We start from the raw sequence: 18,914 nt of genomic DNA on the forward strand, positions 1-18,914 counted from the left end.
TGACACAGCCAATTTCATTGCTTATCTCAAATAAAAGCATAAACTCCACCTTTTTCTTGGTACTATTTATTGCGAATGTTGCAATGTCATGTAATTTCCAACTAAGAGATGAACTGATTCAATAGGTAAGTCATATAATTAATTGGAAGACCCTTCCGTGACAATTATATATATATGTATACCAAAGCCACTCGAATGAGAAAATGCAACCTTGAAAATGAAGTAGAGGATTTAGTCCTTGCTGAACCATACAAGAATATGTGTATTTAAGTATTTTACACAAAGGAATTCTTGTGTACAGAAAAGAGACCTTGTTGATTATCTGATACAATCAAGTGTTTGTGAAATATAGTCTCTTACAGAAAGCATTCAATTTCTTCATGATTTAGAGACCTTCTTTCAGCTTGGAGTGCTCTCTTTCATATTCACAACTTGAAGCAGATAGTCCATCATCTAATAAAAAGAGAAACTCATTATTTACAGACCCATCCTGAAAAAAGTAATTCACTAAGTTAATAAACCTACTTTAAGTTAATAAACCTAATAGATAACTGCTCTGTGCATTCACATAACAAATATATTCCTAATAACCCTTCCAAAACAGGCCCCATTTGTCTTGGTTAGTGTAATAACCAACTGCCAAAGTAGGAGGAAAGTCATTCTCCCAAATAATTCTGTTTGCCATCTCATTTATATCCTGTCTCATTAGTGTTAAAAAGCCAAGTCATAGAAATAAAGTAAAGTTTATTTTCCAACTTGCTTTTGCACTTAGTCCAACTTGCAGGAGAGATTTCCGTTCCCTTTTACTACATTAACTGTAATTTATTCACAGAATAAAGAGCAGGCAAGGTATTAACCGAAAACAAAATAACACAGGTGCACCATCTTAAGCTAGACTCTGAAAAGTACTGTGGTCACCTCTTCCATTTTTTGACTGTGTGTTACAGCCATTTCCCCACTCTGGGTGAGTCCTTTAGAAAGAATTCTTTTCTTCTTAAGAAATGTACAGTCCAGTGTGAGCATTAGTGGTGATGCACTGGATGATTTGTGCTAATAAGGAAGACCCTGAGGTACTTACCTGTATTTACTTCTAGCTTTGGGCCTTCCTGATCTTGAATTTAAAATTCAAGCTTTAAATAAAATCAGCTAAATTTGAAAGCATCCATGAAACAAAGTTCTTGGAGTCTGTTTGTTCCCAACCCAGCCAGTGTTTGCTGTGTGCAGCAGGTGGGACACAGGGCTGCAGACACAGACTCCTCGTGTTTGGCATCTCTGTGAGTGCATGGGAATTGCAGGCCTCAGAGGGCATGTGCTCCTGGGACAGCCACTGCAGCAGCTGTCAGCAGGGTTCGTTATTTACCTTCTTTTGGTCACATTTAGTACCTCAGTCCAACAGGCCACTGCATAGGGAACAGTAACTCGCTGCAAATCTGGTGTCTGGTTTCTCCTAGAACAAGTTTCTGTTCCAAACTCACATGAAATGTGCCTGGAAAAGTATTTCATGCCAAGGACAAATTTTTTGGATGTGTTGTGCCATCATCCTTAGCTTCCTGTACCTAGTAATCCTCTCCTCTGCATGGACACCTTCCACAGCTGTGGTACAGCTGCACCGTACCCCGAGGGGTTGTCTAACCAAAATCTGTGCACCTGAAACCCCTCACATCCTGACAAATCTAGACAATCAACCCCCAAAGGCCAGTTATGCTCTTGTGTCACTGTGTTCATAAATGTCACAATCAGTATATCAGAGTTCTGCCTTTATAAATAAGACCTCTTTTATTCAAAATAACTTTTAAATGAAAAATAATTCTCATTATTTAAATGTTTAGGAAACTATCACAGCTCTCAAAAGAGTAAAGCACATTCCCTTTGATCTTCATGTTTTCTTCATCTTAAAGGAAGATCTCAGAAATACCTTAACTTTCAGGTGCTTTTTTGAAGCCAAGGGGAAAACAGGGCATCATATCTTATCTAGGCTGCGTAATATCAGGTATTTGTGTCCAACAGCAGGAAAGTACAGCTACAGCTACTTTCATTAGATTTTACTTCAGGGTGGAGACAAAGATGCTGTTGAATGATGGAAATCAAAGGTTCTATGGCCAAACGAGGCTCTGCAAGTAGTCCTCTATCTTAGTCACAGGAAAAACATGAGGTTTTTACTAATCCTTGCAGAAATCTGGATGCTTAAGCCAATAACCTTATTATTCCATAAGGATGTTTGATGTCTGACCACAAAAATGTGGACGTTAATTTATAGTGAAAGTACACACATATGGATATGATTCAACTTACCGGAGGCAACTTCCAGCCTTCCTAAGTAGGATTTATTGACAGATACTTTTTGGAAGTCAGAACATTTCCCTCTTTACATTAAATAATGGAATTTGTTCATTTAATTTGATTACAAAGCTGCACACTGCAGAGCTGAAGATGGAATAAATAGTTTTAGATGGTACTAATAGTTACTATGATGCGTCACTATCATAACACCACAGCCAAAAAGAAATGTATAGGCAGCATTCATATCACTGGCGTGAGAGACTTAAATCACAGCTTAATTTAAAGAGTGAACTTTTATCCACATTCAAATAAAAGCTTAAGTATTCACTGATTTGACTGCACCAGGATTTCAGGAAGGAAACTGGGCTTAAGTTAGCCCAGGAGTATTAATGACATCATATTGCAGTAGAATATGGGACAGGAAAAAAAATCTTCCTATTGATGTCTTTAAGGGGGCGTACTAATCTTTTTACTCTATTTCATTGTCACCCAAAAGAATTCTGCAGCTTTATCACCATGACTGTGCCTGAGGCATTATAAGGAAAGGAGTTTTCTTGTGGATTCCGTGATTTACATTAGACTCCAATTACTTTCTGTTAAACCTGTTATCCTTCCCAGTGTGTTTTATAGGATTTCCTAAAAGAACAGGGATTAATCTGTTCCAAAGCCTTGTTGTCTTGTGAAGCAGCACTAGGAAGGATGGGATGTTGAGGGATGAGGGGGGGCAGCTTATCAGTAGCCCCAGACTCATTTAGCAAACCCAGGAATGATCACAGCAGTAGCCAGCACCATGGGCTGGTGAAAAGGCAAAGGAGACAGGGACAAAGCTGGGACCAGAGAAAATTCTGCAGCGCTGTGGCTTTACCCAGCCCAAGGTGAAACATCCTGAACAGTGGTGGAGGGGGACAGTCGGTGTGATATGGTTCCTCCCGCCCTCACAGCTGTTTTTCACACTAGCTTGGCTTTGCTGGGCAATACGTGCTGCTGATGTGATCACCTAAGCATAAAGAAAAGAAAAGAATGGCCCAACCAAGCAGCTTGAAGGGAACCCAGACTCTAAAATCTGCTGAATGCATGCTGTGTTCATGCCCAGTAGCAAATGAAGTCATCAAAAATACAATTGGTGAGTGACAATCTGTAATCAAGAGCAGAGTCTTACTGTACTGAATGCCTAACACGTAAGGTGCATTTCTGCTGCTTTTCTGGACAATCCACAAGTTAGAGGAAGCCGATATGTTACTGTAAACCAAAAATTGAACACATGGAGTATCTTTACATGTTTTATCTTACTTACATGTTTCCAACTGCTATTGTCATCTGTCTCCCAGGTGCTCCTGGTATACCAGGGAAGCCCTCCTTTTAAAAAGTGAGCACTTTTATTTTCATTCCTTTCCAGCAGCCATAGCAAATATTTTGAGATTTCTTCCCACTGCAGATACTCTTCCAGCTGCTTGATATTGTCAGGTAATGCTGAAAACGGTGTCTTGTTTTCTTCTTCAAAACCATAAGGATAATCTCCAGTGCTCTTTTTCCCCATTAAATGTCCTGTAAGAACAATTGAAGTAGCACAAAATTAACCGAAACGGGTAAAGATTGGATTATTCAAACATCGGCTGGACTTTGCTACTGACGAAGGTGCGGGAAGGTGCGGGAAGGTGCGGGAAGGGAAGGGGGTAGATAATGTCAAACTGAAGCACTACTGGGACTGATGATTTTGTCAGTGTCACACTCAATTAATTTATTCTGTCTCTTGTGTTACATTGTCAGAGAAAACGTGGCTGAGAAGGGTCAGCGATAACCAAGCACTTTGCCTGGAGATAGAGAGGCGCTTGGTAAGATTTGCTGGAATAAAAGCGGACGGAGAAGCTGGAGGTTTTAGACTTACCCTGCTTCGACACGCGACGCAGGAACCGTGCGTTCCAGTGCCTTTGTAGGAGTTAAACCGCACTTACCCACAGCCCAGTGGCTGCCGCGGGGGTAGATCTTGGTGAGTGCGGGGGTCCCGCCGGGCTGCAGGGGCGCCGCTCCGCCCTGCGCCGTCAGCAGCGCCAGCGCCAGCAGCGGCAGCGCCGCGGGCCGCCCGCCCCCCATCCTGCCCTGCTGCCGGTGCTGCCCCGAGCCGCGCTCCGCTCGGCTTCGGCTCCGGCTCCGAAGCGCTGCCGCCGCCGCCGCCGCCGCCGCCCCCCATTTATCCGGAGCCGGGCCCGGCGCGAGCGGAGCCCCCGCGCCTGACGCCTCCTCACAGGCCCGCTCTCCGCCCCCCCGGGCGCCCGCGGGGGGAGCTGAGGCGGTGCCGGCCCCGGGCGCTGCCCTGGGCGGGGGGAGCGTTCTCTCTCTCGGTTACCTCTGAAACACGGCCGCGTCCCACAAGTTCTTGTTCCCCCGGTCCGTTCGCCGGGGGTCGGGGCTGAGGGCGGCCCGGGACACCTCGGAACAGTGGTGCCGGCAGCGCCCGGGGCACCGAGAGCTCCTCAGAGGGCGGCAACAGCAGCGGCAGGGCCGCTGAGGGGACCCGAGAGCTGCAGGGTCGAGGTCACCCCCGCCCTGCGGGACCGCACCGTGCTGCCTTCGTTCGGCTGCACTTGGGGCAAAGGGTCTTGTTGTCCCTCACTGGAACAGAAAATCTTGTGCAAAGAGCTTATTTTAATTTCAAGTATCACCTACATTTCCTGTCACAAGCGACAGTAAAGTGGACGCGCATTTACAGGACTTTCTGCTTTCCTTGCACAGGGACCCTGTAAACTTTTCAACACTCCGAGGCACCTGGAACTGGCCAACTTTGTAGTAAATGGATGAAAAGAATTCCAGCCTGAAGAGGCAGTGCAGGGAAAATATGCAGACAGCATAATATCCCTGGAAAGGCCGTGAAGTGGAACACTTAGTGGTTTCACTGGAGTGAAGGTGGGTGAGCAGCGATGGGATATGAGGTCCTGATGCGCCCTTTGTCACCCAGGAGAACAACAGGGGCAGGATGAGGCCACGTGTAATGAGTGCAGTTTATATGATGATTTTGCTGTCTAGAGAACTATGGCAGGAGGTGGGATACACAGCGAACAGAGCTGACTGTAAGGAACCTGCCAGCTCCTCCAGCTAGCCCCACATGACTGGAACTGAACTATCCCTACTGGAAGCTCCCACGGATGTGAATTAACATAATTTCCGGGCAAATGCTTGTACAATCCCTTTTGAAGTCAATTGTGTATCCTCCTGTATTGAGCTAAATTGTTTTCTTGTTTAGTCACAGTTTATTTCATCTTCTTTTACTGATTAATGTGAGTCATTCTTTTCTTTTGGTTATTAATTATGCATTCCTGCTTAATTCACAATAGTATTCTCACGCCTCAAGTTTCACTGTGCAGCCTGCAGTACAGCTACAGACACGTGCTCTGTGCTGAGTGACAGTTGATCAAATAAAATATTGCCATCCAGCAAAACTTTGAACTGTTTGGAGCAATCAAGGCAGGAAATTGAAAAATTCAGGAAACTGTCAATTTTCGGAAAACAAAACCAAAACCAACCAAACATGAATTCTTACTCAGTTCCTTGTTGCCCAGGAGTCCCAAATCTCTTTTACTGAAAACACCATGCAAACAAATAAACCTTTCTCATCTGTTGTATATGTTCTCGGTCTTTATTATTTATTTACTTGTTCATAAGGATTTATTCTAATTCTTATTTTTATTACCCTTTTAAGAAAAAGAATAACTTGACAACATAGAGAAATATTATTCTGGACCCCCCCATAACAGAAGAGGATCCAGATACAACCAAAGGATGTTACAAACTGTGAGTGACTCAACTCACTCAAGACAATCTTTCTCTTAAAGAAGAAACCTGCTAACATCAATTTGTGTTTGAACACAAAAAACCAGCTCTCTGTGTTTTAAAATACCTTTCCCCTGGTACATACATCCCATGGCAAAGCAAAATGTTGCAGTGCTCCCTGGCAGGAAAACATTCACAGTTTTTAAATGCTGTTACTATGATAACACTCTTTAATCTGCTTCCTTTACATTTTAGACAAGAATCATTGTTCTATCAGCAATGCAGATCTGATGGCTATAAAAAGGGATAATATAAGAATGGTGTGCCTTTCATCATTTTCTCTGTACGGATCCTGGTGCTAGACACAGCCAAGATGTATGTACAGAACAAACACTGGTGGAAGACTATCTCCAATGTAATAACAGGCACAATCACTGAGGAATACTCTGTAAATGTTGAAGATGCTGAATAGACTAATCTCCAGAATTTCCAACCTGCACTCAGGGCAGGTGTTCTGCAAATAACCTGAACACTGACTCAGTGCAGCAACAGTTCCCTGAAGAACTGAAGACATTTCACAGAAAAGAGCTCCACAACTTTACAGAGGCTGAATAATATGAAATAACAACATTTATTTAATAAGTCCCAGTGTAAGATAGTTGATACTGTTTGTGCTGCATTTTGGGAAGCCCTGGATAGTTGAAGCTTAACCACAGTGATTGATTGCTCACTGCACATTTAATGTGTGCCAGGCTGCTGCGGCAGCCATCACAAGTTAGAGTTTATGATTTTTGTGGTGGAGGGGTTGAATAATTGGAGAATTCAAATGGGAAGCATTTATGGACATGCCTGTGAACCAGAAGAGCCTACAGAGACCATCCAGCCCAACAGCCTGAGCCCTTCCAGGCTGCCTAGAAAGCTCAAGGGCATTGTCCAAGTGCTGCTGGAATGCTGAGCCTGGGGCATCCACCTTCTCCCCAGGGAGGCTGTTCCAGGTCTGAGCACTCTCTCAGTATGGAAATGCTTCCTAACATCCACTCTGATCCCCCCCTGGCACAGCTCCGAGCCACTCCTGTGACTGGATCCCAGTGTCACATCTGCCAGCTGCAAAATGTCCAACTGCACTCTCCAAGTCAGAGTTGACTGTGCTCGCACTGGGGTAGGTGGACAGCATAAATCTGGATTTCAGCAATACCAAGAGAAGGAAAAAAATCTTACTGCACATACACTGTCTCCAAACAAGACATAATTTTTTCTTAACTGGGATGATACACGTCCAGGAAGACTGCATTAAGGATCCCAGCATTATTCTGCCATGCCATTTGTTATACTCAGTTTTATTTCTACACAATTTGACACAAAATAAGTAATTTTCATAATACAGTTGGACATGAAAACCGCTTAGCAGGACACAAAAGAAGTAATATTACTTGAAGAAATTCAGCAGTTGTCTGCTGAGCATGAGCTGTTACAACAGAAAAGGTGTCATTATTGTATAATAAGAGTATTTTTGCAGAGGTAAGGGATTACAGAAGAAACAGAACTCCGGAGGAAAAAAGCATCATGCTGTTCCTTATCAAAGCTACAAAAACAAAGCCAGCAAGGAAAACAAGTTCTGCTTTGTTGAAGGTACAACACTGACATTTGAAGAGAAGAGAAAAATACCAAAATTCATAAAACACAGTTATCAGGTAAGTTTTTAAATGAAAAAATCAATTTTATGTTTAACACTACTCAGGTGTTATATGATAGGAGAGAATAATACATTCTCCAAACTGGCATAAGAGTTCTGGTTTCCCCTTCTTGGCAATATCCCTGAAGTGTACTACTGTGCTATTCATTCAGTAACTTACAAGTGTTATTAAAGCCCCAGAAAACCTTTTTGATAGGTTTGTTTAAGAGCTAGAACACAAAAGGCAGAATTGTCAACAGCCTGAATACCAGCAACACACACAGTCCCTAAAAATCAGGCCCCTAAAAATCAGGCCGTCTGGGCTTTTTTCCCTACCCCATGAAGGAGCAAGTTTCAAATTCAGGGAAAAAGCTCTGTGTCCCCACTGCTCAGCACCAAGGCAGAGTGAACCACAACCAGCCAACTTCCCTCAGGCGTAACTCTGACTAAACTCCTACAACTCACTACCTGTTCAGAGATTCTGCGTCCTTACAAGCACTCATCAAAACAGTTTGTATGGTGGAGAAAAGAGGGCATTGACAGATTAAAAATAACCCTCAAAACAAACAGGAGGGCGAAAGTGGGTTCAGATGCAGCAGCACTCAAGAAAAACCACCGTGGCATGGCAGGAGAGCCCTTGGCTGCTCCAGCATATGACAGTGTCCTCCAAACCAGTGCCAGGCTAGCTGAGAGCAGTCTGTAGAAGGTGGTAAATATGTAATTTTGTAATTAGCCAGCAGCCAACAGCTTCACTCATTAGGTGTAGTTTATTTAGACAAGACAAAAGCTTGCACAATTTTGTAACCGTATACAGAAATGAAACCATCTGAAATATATTAGTTTTTTCTCCCCTGTATATTTCCCTTTGTTCTTGTGTTTAGGATTCCCGTTTGAGCAGTACATATGCTCCCATCACTGCCAGGAGAGCATACTGCAAAGAAACACAGAACACAGACTCGTTACAATTCCTCTCCACAGAGCTCTGAAAGCACAAACTCTTTAAAGGGTGCCCTCTCAAACATCACACCCTCCACAATTACAGAGCTCTGGTCCTACAGAATTGCAGGAAGATTTTAATGTGATCAAATCAATCATAACCAGGCATCACAACTGGATACACTTAACACACAAAATTCTAATAAATGACATGTTTTCAACTCATTACAAACAACAAATTCTACTGCCCAACAGTAAGTAAGGAAACCCAGCTCATTCTACATTAGGTACCAAACCACAGACACAAATTTATTAACATCTATACTTAGAAGCAAGGTTCTTACTGTCTGTCCTTGTTATTCTAGCAATTCAAGTATTCAAAATGTCGGTATACATACCTTAAATTTTGGGTAGTCATTCATTATTATAGTTACCATTCCTACATAGGGCAAAAACCTGTAATTGATAAAAGAGGTGAATGTAAAAATTAACCCTCAAATATTACACAGAAGTATTTTAATGTTGCTCAGTCTGGAATATTTCAGTGCAATCCCATCATTTACACCTGGGACTAATGCAGATCTGAATAGAAAGTAAAATTAATTAGTTTTCCTTAATCAAAGTTATCTGAGAAAATCTGAAGAGATTTCAGCTCAGCTGGAGAAGGGGACAAAGTCAAAAGCTCAAACCGTGCATAAAATTCCTGTGGAATACCAAAACAATTTCCTAGGAATTTCCAGCAATTACAAGGATAAGCTGGTTAATTTTGCATTTTCAGGTGAACTATTTCTTAAATGTCCTTTTTTTTCCCCACACTCCACATCAGTGGGAGGACTATAAGAAGCAACTTTTCCAGGTTTTCTTTTTAATAACAATTCTATTTAAGAAATTTTAAAAATACATCAGATCTAGTTTGTATCAACAGCAGAACTGACTTAAGAGCTAATTTTTCTATCTAATAACAAAGTACATTTTGCTTTACTTACCCTCTTGCTCTTCCAACAACATCTTTCTTCTCTAACCAATTCTGACCTTCTTTGTACAAGCCTCTATCATCAACTTCATTATTATCCCCTTTAGTCAGAAATTTGATGTTCCCATTTCCTCTAGAAGGCAGAGGTGATAAACTAAATAGCACATAATTTAAAAAATCTCAATTAACATCTACAAAGCAAATGAGGATGAAAAGTGCTACAAGATTAGATAACAATGTTTGCTTTCAGCCCTGCTTATTGAACAAGCACCATTAAATCATTAACATTACAGACATTACTGACTTTATCTATCAACAGATATTAACAAGAAACATTTTTTACAGCACTCCTAGGTTGTCGTTTGATGTAAGCAATTACGCAAGGGACATGAAAGGGACATTGTCCATCCAGGCACTAAGCTTCCTCAACAAAAGCCCCGTGTGTTTATCTGTATCTTCAACAGAACACAAATTCAAATAAAGTTCTTAAGTTTACAGTCTTCAAATGAAATTTGCTCAAGTACTGATAACAAGAAATGAGGAGTTCTCATAAAGACAAATTAGATAATAAAAAGAAATAAAATAGATGATTCTTGGAAATTTTTAAAAAGCACGGAAGAACAGATATTACTCAAGAAATAAACACCTTCAGTTCATGGAGCAAATATGTCAATGCTTGCCACCTCCAGCATAGCTTTTCACTGTGCAGAACTGGGAGCAGAACTGTGGTTTGGAAGCAACTGTTTAGCAGAGTAGGCATCTGCAATCAAGGCCAAACCAAGCCCTCTCCCGGGTGCTTTTCAGCAAGAATTGTTGTGGGCAGTGTGGCCAAGAGACACAATAATAAGAAGAATCTCTTCTTTTATCCTGAGTCAAATTTGGAAAACTTCAGTTAGCAAAGCTCACACACCCGTCAGGCTGCACCCTGATTCTGAATCTCCACCTTCCATCAAAAATTTGCTCTTAAAATCAAAATCCTAACTGTACAACCATCAGCACAGAAGTGGACTCTGCTCCCATGCACATTCCTGCTGCCAGGATCCCTCCTGGGCACAGCTTTACCTGCTCCAACCCTGAGCAGTTTGGCTGAGGGAAAGGTCTCAGACCCTTGAGAAGTGTGGCACAGAACTGGGGACAGAAGTGGATCACATGCTACAACTGAGCTTTCTCTCACTGCTTATCCTCACTTGCCCTTCCCACACAGTAAACCACAATTAAACTGTCACTGAAAGCCATGGGGAAGGAAAGGAGCTTTACAAACAAGGAAAATGCCAAGTTGCATTACTTTTCATGTACTTTGATAACTCTGTGAACTATTGGAATGTCTCTGCCTTCAACTTTAAAAACAACTATTTCACCAGCTCGGATTGGGTCATCATGGAAATTTGTTAGGAACAGCAGGTCTCCCCTGTGAAAAGCTGGTTCCATGCTGCCACTACAAACAACAAGAAAGAGAGAGTTTGTTGGCATAAATGAAAGAAGCACCATGAAATCAAAGAACATTTAATTCTTACAGATAAACCCACAACTTTAACTGAGATCTGTAGCTTAACCCCTTCAGTAACATTGTTCAGACCTTTAACACAACCCAAATCCCAGAAAGCAATCTGCAGGAGTTCACCCATTAAGTGAAGGAACTTGGATTTTAAAAGGTCTCACACATTTACTGCTCCTATAAACCTCAGTGGAAACTGGGCCATGGCTACTGACAGTGTGGCCTTTGCCAGAGCCCAAAAACAGCTAGAACAAAGTAAGTGTTTGAGTCCTTCTTTAAATAAGTGAGATTTCAAATTCCAAATGTGTCCAAGGGGAAGGGGGAGGAGACAAAAGGCAAAACAGTACCTGGACTCGAAGCAGACAGCCCTTCCATCGACTCACCTGAGTACCACGACAATGGGGCTCTCACTGCCAGTGACCACGATCAGCCCTTTCCAGATCATTAGGGCAGAAGACACAATCATAGCAAAATTTAAGACTTGGTAATACAGCTGTGTGAAACAAGAAATTTGTTTTTTAAAGGTACTGTATTGTATCTAGAAGCACAACATAGACCTTCAACCCAAGTGCACCACAAATTCTAGGCTTTTATGCTAAAATCGTATTTCAACACAAGTTTGGTGGCATAGATTGCCATGCCATAATCCACCAAACTGCAGCATAAACCTGGGATCCTCTGTGTGCCTTAGTCTTGGGTTAATCCACTCCTGTGTGTCAGTGACAGAGGCAAATACTCTGATAAAGGCCTGTAAAGCTGGGGAAGCGACCTGGCAAACGATCAAACCTGACTCGGCCACACGGCCCTGACTCCCACCCGAGCCCAGAAATATCCTAGAGGGACATGTGGAACACCGGACTATCAGCAAAGGCTGACTTTTTGAGAGCGACTTTTGTTTAAAAAGAGGAGCTGTAGGAGACAAGAGGCGACAAAGGATCATTTCCTGCTGCAGTCATACTGGAATTTCTTATCTAGAAAATCACTGATTTGACTTTCTGCCCCCAAATTCTCCTGCTCCGCCAGCCCTTCCAGCAGCGGATGCGCCTTAGCCACACTCCTTCATTTTTTGTTCCTTTTCCCAGCAGCACACAGGTACAGTGGTGGGAAGAACCCTGCACGCTGGCGTTTGAAAACCCCCGCTCCCCGGTGAGGGGTGAGAGCCGCGGGGGCTCCGGGCGCAGCCCCGGTACCTGCCGCTTGTTCATGCGCCGCAGGTCCCCGAACAGATCCATCGCGGCCCCACCGCGGATCCCGCCGCTCCTGGGCCAGCCAGAGCCGCGCCCCCAGCGCAGCACCCGGGACGACAGCGGGGCCCACGCTGTTCTCTGGGATCTGTAGTCTCCTTCCTCTCCCGTCCTGCTGACGCACAGAGGGCTTCCGCGGCCAGGTGAACTACAACTCCCAGATGTACCTTAGCGAAAGGTCCTGATGACGAGGCCCCTTGCTTCTTGGCTCTGGAGGTGCCTGAGCAGCTGGCTGTACGAAGGAACCGTCGGTGGGCGCTCAGACGCCCCGGCTCGGCGGGAAGACCCGCGCCCGCCCGAGAAGCATCGGGACGGCTGCACCGGTCTCCCGGATGGCGTGTTTTGGGTCAGGCGATTGCCGCGGGCATCCCGGGGCCGCCGCTGCGTGTGCGCAGCTCATTGGCGGGACGGGGAGGGTGGGGCGGGGGCGCGCGGGAGGCGCGCACGGTGAGGGGCGGACGGGGGTGGCCAGCAGTGGCCGGCAGGGGGCGTTGTGCTGAGCGCGGGAACGGCGTGAGGGGCCGTGTACGCGGAGGGGTGTGAGGGCATCAAAGGGGGCACCGCAGTCTCCTCCTCAGCCGCTGTGAGCGGAATCGTCTCATGGCAGCAGCTAGCGGTGACCTCAGTGTTTGCTCAGGGACCGCAACACGGCCTCGATCAGAGAAGAGCGCAGAGACCCAGAAAAGCCGCAGGCGTGTGTGGCGCCCCCTCGGTGCCCTCTGCAGGCATGGCGGCCGGCAGGGATGGGCCGGGGCTGCTCAGAGCGTGCCTGGCAGTGTGTCAGACCCCCAGCAGCACAGGGAGACTTCACACACATTTCCAGTTCGTCACTGAATGGTTGCATGAGCCTGAAGCAGCAAGCAGCCGCACAGATACAGGTGACAGCCCAGAGCCTGATTTCCTGGGAATTAAATGGACCAAACCAAGTCAGGCATTCACCAAGTTTAGAATTAGCCCCTGAAGACTGAGAATGGGAGAACAGAGGACACATGGAAATGCTACTAAGATAAATGGAAACAAACAGTTTGTCTGACCGAAGCGGTGTTTTTGTAATTTGCCAGAAATTCATCAAGACTTTTCTGTTGGTGAACAGTTGGACTGACTAAGAGAGGCAGAACTGGCATTAGATCACATGGGAAGCTGTAATGCTCTCAGGAATGAACAGAAATGGCAAATTGGGAAGAAAGCTCCAAGGACACGAGCTAGGCATGATCTAGATAAGATCCATCACCTTCTCACCTGATTATTCTTCCAGTGACACCAGTATTCTTTTACTTACTGCACAGGAGTTCCTCTAAGTTTACGTGATTTCAGGTTAGTTCTCTGCTGTCCTTTAAATACTCAGAGAAAAGCATTTGTTACTCTCCCCCTTCAGCAGATCTAGTATTCAGAAGTAATTACTTAGAGAGAAGGAAAATATACAAGACAAAACTCAAAGGGGGTGAAAAGATTCTGAATTGTCTTTGTGCAATTAAGAGTTTAATTATAAAGGTGTGTAACAAAGTTACGTGTTCTATACGAGTGGGATCTGCCCACTGAAATGTTGGATTGACTCTCGCCCAGCAAAAGGTTTTCTGCAATTCCTCTGAGTAGGTTTTTCATACCATAGTACTTAGACAGATTTTTTTTTTCAATAGAGGTTTTTGCCTTTGTGTACAAATCTGCTTGCCTTTATTTTTATAAAAAAACGCTGAGAAAACAGAGATTGAAAATGGTGGTTGGGACAAAATTATCAGGCTGTACAATCAACATAAGGGAGACTAACAAATCTCAGTCTCTAAAAACCTCATTGATCATACCAGTAATTTACACTAGGGTTCAGACCACTAACTCAGAGGCAATTAGAACCAATCTGAGAAAAACATCTTTGTTAAATTTGCTTTGCTATTGGAAGGAAATCTATGTTATTTCTGGTGGTTATAGCTGTACATTCCACTTTAGCTGTTAATTCCTTATATTAATGCAGGGTATCATATCTGCATCAATATGCAAAAAACCACGAGAAACCAGCTTTTGTTCCAGAACAGTGTGTATCACACCCAAATTTCTACTAAAGTAGAATAGACTTAATCCTTACCTTGTGTTTAATTATATATTTGCATTTAACAGTAAATATTTGACACTTTTCTATTACCTGGTCACACAAGGAATGGCTGAACATAAATGATGAATTTTCATCCTAGACTAGAGTTGCACTCCTGCAACACACAGAACAAAGGCAAATGGCTGTGATAGAAGAATGATCTCTGAGTGTTCTTTTTGGGTAGTGCTTTAATTCACCAAACAGGCAGAAAATTATTCTTGCCTATTGTGAAGCAGGAATATCAATTTTGGAGCCAAAAGATAAGCCACTCAGCAGAGAGATGGCAGCAGCTGAGAGAACGTAAGTGACCAAGCCTGGTCAGTGTTAGAACAATTCCTTGCAGTCATGCCTGATGGAAAGACTTAAAAGTGGAAGTCCAGGTGATAAAATCTAATCCTGTAACAAGCGGAGGGAAGAAGCAGAGTTAGTGTATGGAGAATTTAGAAAAGTGAGAAGGCAGCTTTGTGTTGAGATCTGGGAGGATCAAAGCTGCTTATTTTTTTGTTCACATAGATGGGACTTTCTTTTGTCCAAGGCATGAACTCACAATTAATTCTGTGATTACGGTTTCTTCGCCTGTTGGTTTGACTGTGCTTGGTGTTTGATAGCTCAGAACACACTTGGACTCCCCCACTGTTTGTGGTGAAGCAAGAGAAACATATTAGGAAGCTGCCTTTTCCAGAGATGCTGGGAATCACCCACACCTCTGTTGGTGGCTTTGTTATTTTACCATCTGCATTATTTCAATTATTAAAGGTTACATGTATTTTGAAATCTTCCCCTATGCTGGATGTTTGACTTCAATATTTGTGCAGTAGATCTTCTGGAACTCTGCAGCTAGAAAATTATGCTAGCTTTTTAGTACACAGAAATTGTAGTTCTTGACATTCTGGCAGATTTGCCAGACCTTTGCAAACAGCCAGGCATTAGTGCTACCTGTATGTATAATATTGAATGGCAGCTCTTCGTTTTCCAGAGGATTGGTTGTGGGCACAGAACTCACCCCTTTTCTGGATACTTTTAATACTTGTATTTCATTGCAGTTTTGTAACAGTAGAAAGACTATTTGCTTCCTGCATGCCCATGGATGCACACCCCCACTTTGGAGGCCATTGCTTGGGAGCATGTGTGGCTTTTGTCTTGTGTCACTCCACTCCTGAGTCTTGTCATGTGCCTTGGGAGCTGGCAAGGACCTGTTCACAGGCACAGTTTGCAACCCCAGCGTCACTTTCTAAGTGTATGAGTCAATATTTTGAGTCTGCTTTGCGACCCAGTGTCTGCAGAGCTAATTGGATTTCAGCTGAGTGGATTTGTTTCAGAGAATAGTTTATTTGTGAAAATAATTTCTTTTTCTCGGGAAAAAGGGTAAGGGGAGGGAGGGATCCACTATCTGAACATTCAATTGAATTTAGCAAATAGTGTTCTCTTTTCTTTCCCCTTCTCCCATGGAACAGGGAAAAAAAATCAGAAACAATCACTAAATCAGGAAATATTGTTGTGCTTGACCTGCAATATTGGTCTGGCCCGCAGAGCTATGGCACTTTTAGCCAAATGCTGGACTGACCCGGGGAGAGCAATGCTGATAATGCACTGCATCCATATCCCCACCATCACATTAGAGCCATTGAATACAAAATAGCACAATTTGAGAACAGAAAATAAATGAACTGCATAAAGTCTTTTGCCAAATCATATAAGGGGACATATCTGAGAAGGGTACCATGCTCAGCTTATTTGGCTAATTGTCACATTACTGTTTCAAATACATTTCTTCCTTCAAAATAGAATCCTGGGGCTCAGAGAAGAGAGCTGTAGTGCCTCCGGTTCATTTTCCAGGTGAATCTGGGTCATTCCCAATGCAGTGCCTCACTGCGATGCCCTCAAATGGGCCATTTGGTCCCCAGTGAGGAAAGCTGTCTTTTTTCCCAGCTATGAAAGAAATAACATAAAAACCAGGTTTTGTACAGTCACTGTTGAGGAGGAAATCCAGGGGTTTTTTTCAAAGGGAAGAAGTGCCCAGGGATGAGATGAGAAGTGTCTCCTCCTTTCGTGCTCCTGCATCCGCATGCACTTCTGGCTGCAGAATCTACTTTGTACACAAAGCTCGGGGATGTAGGTCGGGAACGCTTGTGCCTTCTATGGTTGACAAGTTCTGTACTTAATTTCTCTTGTCAATCCATTCCCCACTGTTCCTAGTCGCCCGTCAGGGAGGCTGCGCAGATAACCTTTGAGTAATAATCTGAAATTCAAATACAAAGAATTGACTACTGAACTGCCCTAATATTTGAGAAAGGTTTTAAACTAAAATAGGTTTTTCTGTGTGCTGTTATTGGCCTGGCAGCTGTGTGTGTACGCTAAGTGTACTGAGAAAGGTAATATTAACAGAATGAAAAGGTCAGAGTTATATAAAAATCCTTTAAAAAGTAAATAGGCTTGCCAAACTTAATTCCCCACTGGTAGACTGAGGTTAAGAACTGAGAACGTTTGGGCCTTTGGCAGGTCAAATTGTACATCTGTAAATTCCCTCCTGAAATACAAACACCAGACAAGTGTAGAGAAGTACAGTGATCGTGGGCAGCCAGATTTAGCTCCGGCTGTACCTACAGGCAAGCAGGCCAAGGCTCAACAGCTCCCAAGGGAGGTATCTGGGGGCACCATGCGGGGTGGGCACAGCACACCTGCGCCATGCCCAGGCACCCCAGGAACAAGGGAGGCAGATGCATATGGGAGTCATTAAAGGTGTTATGCACTGGACAACACAAATGCATTGATTTAATTAGACTTACTTCTGGCTGAGCTTAGAGGTGCAGCATAGCCCCAATGCGCATGGCAGGACATGAAGGATTGAGGCATGCTAGAGTGAGGCAGTGGGTGGCAGGCTGAGAATGCACCCTGCATGGGGGAGCACACATCACAGAATCACAGAATCTGCCGAGTTGGAAGGGGCTCACAAGGACCATCAAGTCCAACTCCTGGCTCTGTGCAGCACCATCCCCAAGAATCACACCCCAGAGTATACCAACATTTTGTGCACACTGTCAGGCTTGGGGCTGTGATCACTTCTCAAGGGAGCCTGTTCCAGTGCCCAGCCACCTTCTGGGTCAAGAACCTTTCTCCAGCATCCAACCTAAACCTCCCCTGGGACAACTTCAGGCCGTTGCCTCAGGTCTTGTCCTGGAAAGGGTCTGGAATTGCGCTTGCCTCTCCTCTGAGCCCACTGCTCATGTGGCAAGGCATTTTGCTTCCTGTGAGGTTGATTGCACAGAGTGCAGTGGGTCTGGCTGACACCGACGTGTCCTACTTCCCCCCATTGTTCCTTCTGTCCAGTCTCACAGCCTTTCTCAAGGGCATCTTTATTGTGGCAAATTGCACAGTTTGGAAGGTGTTTTGGTAAGGCCCTGCGCACATCGAGGAGGGCCAGCTCCATGCTGCCTCGCTGGGCTATTGTGAACTTCCATGCTATTTTTTTCTGTTATTTCCCCACTGGTAAGTGAGTGCATGTCCCCATGGTTTGTGGGGTTTCCCCCCCACACCACTTACTACAGCCTCACTGACTTATTTTGGTGCTATTTCTCAAAGACCCACATCCACACAGCCCAAGCCAGGTGACTGGCAGCCAGGCACTGCCCATATGCCCTGAGGTGAGGTGTTAACTTAGCAGGTGAAAAAACAGTTTTATTGAGGCTGTGTTGGCAGGTGGACTTGAGCCTAGGTGCTGTTATTGGTTGGGCAGTGTGTGTGCAGCTGGATATTTGGGCAGAGGCCTCAGTGTGCTCCCTGCCTCTCTGAAGAGCAGAAGGGATGGAACCAGAAGGCACACAACAGGAGGAGATACATAGCCTTAGTTCCTGTTGCAATTTGAGGTTGCACTGTTAAGCACCTTTGTTACCAACCATAAGAGTGGCTGCAAAATGGTGGAGTCTAAATGATCCCTTTCCTAACTCACAGAGAGGTCTTATGAGGTTTAATCCATTACTGTTTAATCTTCAGAGGAAAGGGGGAAAAAAGAGTATTTCTGTAATCACTGACAGTTAGTGTCACAATGTTGATTAAAAGCAAACAACTCAAATGTCAGATCTTAGACAAAACTAAGTTTAAACATTTTTTCTATAGTTTACAAGAGGAAATAATTCCTTTAGGCATGCCTACTGAGATGTGTGCTTTTTTACCCTATCTCACGTTGCTTTAAAACCTTCTGTTCACATCCTGCTTTTCAGGACATCGTCCTCCTGTTAAGGAGGTATATCAGCTCTGACACAGAAATGTGTCTGGAGCTTATGGGGCAATTCAAGACCCTGTATCCCTTAAAACTTTCAAGAGATTACTGGCTGGACAGTTAAATTGATCTGCCAGTTAGACCTGAAGAGAGCTCACTGCCAAGCAGCTGGGCTGCACTCCCTGGCTGTGCAAGAGCTCCTCTGGGGACATGAGTGGCAGCGTGACGTCCTGGCACCACGATGCCATTT

General features: G+C 44.2%; 2 protein-coding genes across 3 annotated transcripts; both read right to left on the reverse strand.

The window, feature by feature from the left end:
* Positions 1 to 49: 49 nt before the first annotated feature.
* On the reverse strand, positions 50 to 7,194 carry GRP (gastrin releasing peptide). The gene is made up of 3 exons (XM_032096301.1): positions 4,233 to 7,194; positions 3,575 to 3,825; positions 50 to 453 (listed from the first exon to the last, which is right to left on the reverse strand). Exons 1-3 carry the CDS (start codon positions 4,369 to 4,371, stop codon positions 400 to 402), a joined length of 444 nt encoding a protein of 147 aa, XP_031952192.1. The 5' UTR covers positions 4,372 to 7,194; the 3' UTR covers positions 50 to 399.
* A 167-nt stretch (positions 7,195 to 7,361) lies between these two features.
* Positions 7,362 to 12,484, reverse strand: SEC11C (SEC11 homolog C, signal peptidase complex subunit). Of its 2 annotated transcripts, none has more exons than XM_032096300.1 (6): positions 12,312 to 12,484; positions 11,505 to 11,614; positions 10,912 to 11,061; positions 9,640 to 9,759; positions 9,052 to 9,109; positions 7,362 to 8,648 (listed from the first exon to the last, which is right to left on the reverse strand). In XM_032096300.1, the coding sequence occupies exons 1-6, from the start codon at positions 12,351 to 12,353 to the stop codon at positions 8,595 to 8,597; spliced, it is 534 nt and encodes a 177-aa protein (XP_031952191.1). In that variant the 5' UTR covers positions 12,354 to 12,484; the 3' UTR covers positions 7,362 to 8,594. The 2 variants fall into 2 exon arrangements, with proteins under 2 accessions (XP_031952191.1, XP_031952190.1); XM_032096299.1 differs by having other exon boundaries at positions 9,640 to 9,780.
* Between the last annotated feature and the right edge of the window lie 6,430 nt (positions 12,485 to 18,914).

The sequence above is a fragment of the Corvus moneduloides genome, chromosome Z, assembly GCF_009650955.1.
Source record: "Corvus moneduloides isolate bCorMon1 chromosome Z, bCorMon1.pri, whole genome shotgun sequence".
NCBI classification, from domain to species: Eukaryota; Metazoa; Chordata; class Aves; order Passeriformes; family Corvidae; genus Corvus; species Corvus moneduloides.

Excerpts from the sequence above, each read along its gene's own strand:
- SEC11C (XM_032096299.1), bottom strand. The coding sequence starts at position 12,353 with ATGGATCTGTTCGGGGACCTGCGGCGCATGAACAAGCGGCAG. Across the intron at positions 11,615-12,311 it reads GGCGCATGAACAAGCGGCAG|CTGTATTACCAAGTCTTAAA; the intron begins GTACCGGGGCTG and ends TGTTTCACACAG. Across the intron at positions 9,110-9,639 it reads GTTGTTGGAAGAGCAAGAGG|GTTTTTGCCCTATGTAGGAA; the intron begins GTAAGTAAAGCA and ends TATCAATTACAG.
- GRP (XM_032096301.1), bottom strand. The coding sequence starts at position 4,371 with ATGGGGGGCGGGCGGCCCGCGGCGCTGCCGCTGCTGGCGCTGGCGCTG. Across the intron at positions 3,826-4,232 it reads CGGCAGCCACTGGGCTGTGG|GACATTTAATGGGGAAAAAG; the intron begins GTAAGTGCGGTT and ends TTGTTCTTACAG. Across the intron at positions 454-3,574 it reads ACAATAGCAGTTGGAAACAT|ATGATGGACTATCTGCTTCA; the intron begins GTAAGTAAGATA and ends TCTTTTTATTAG.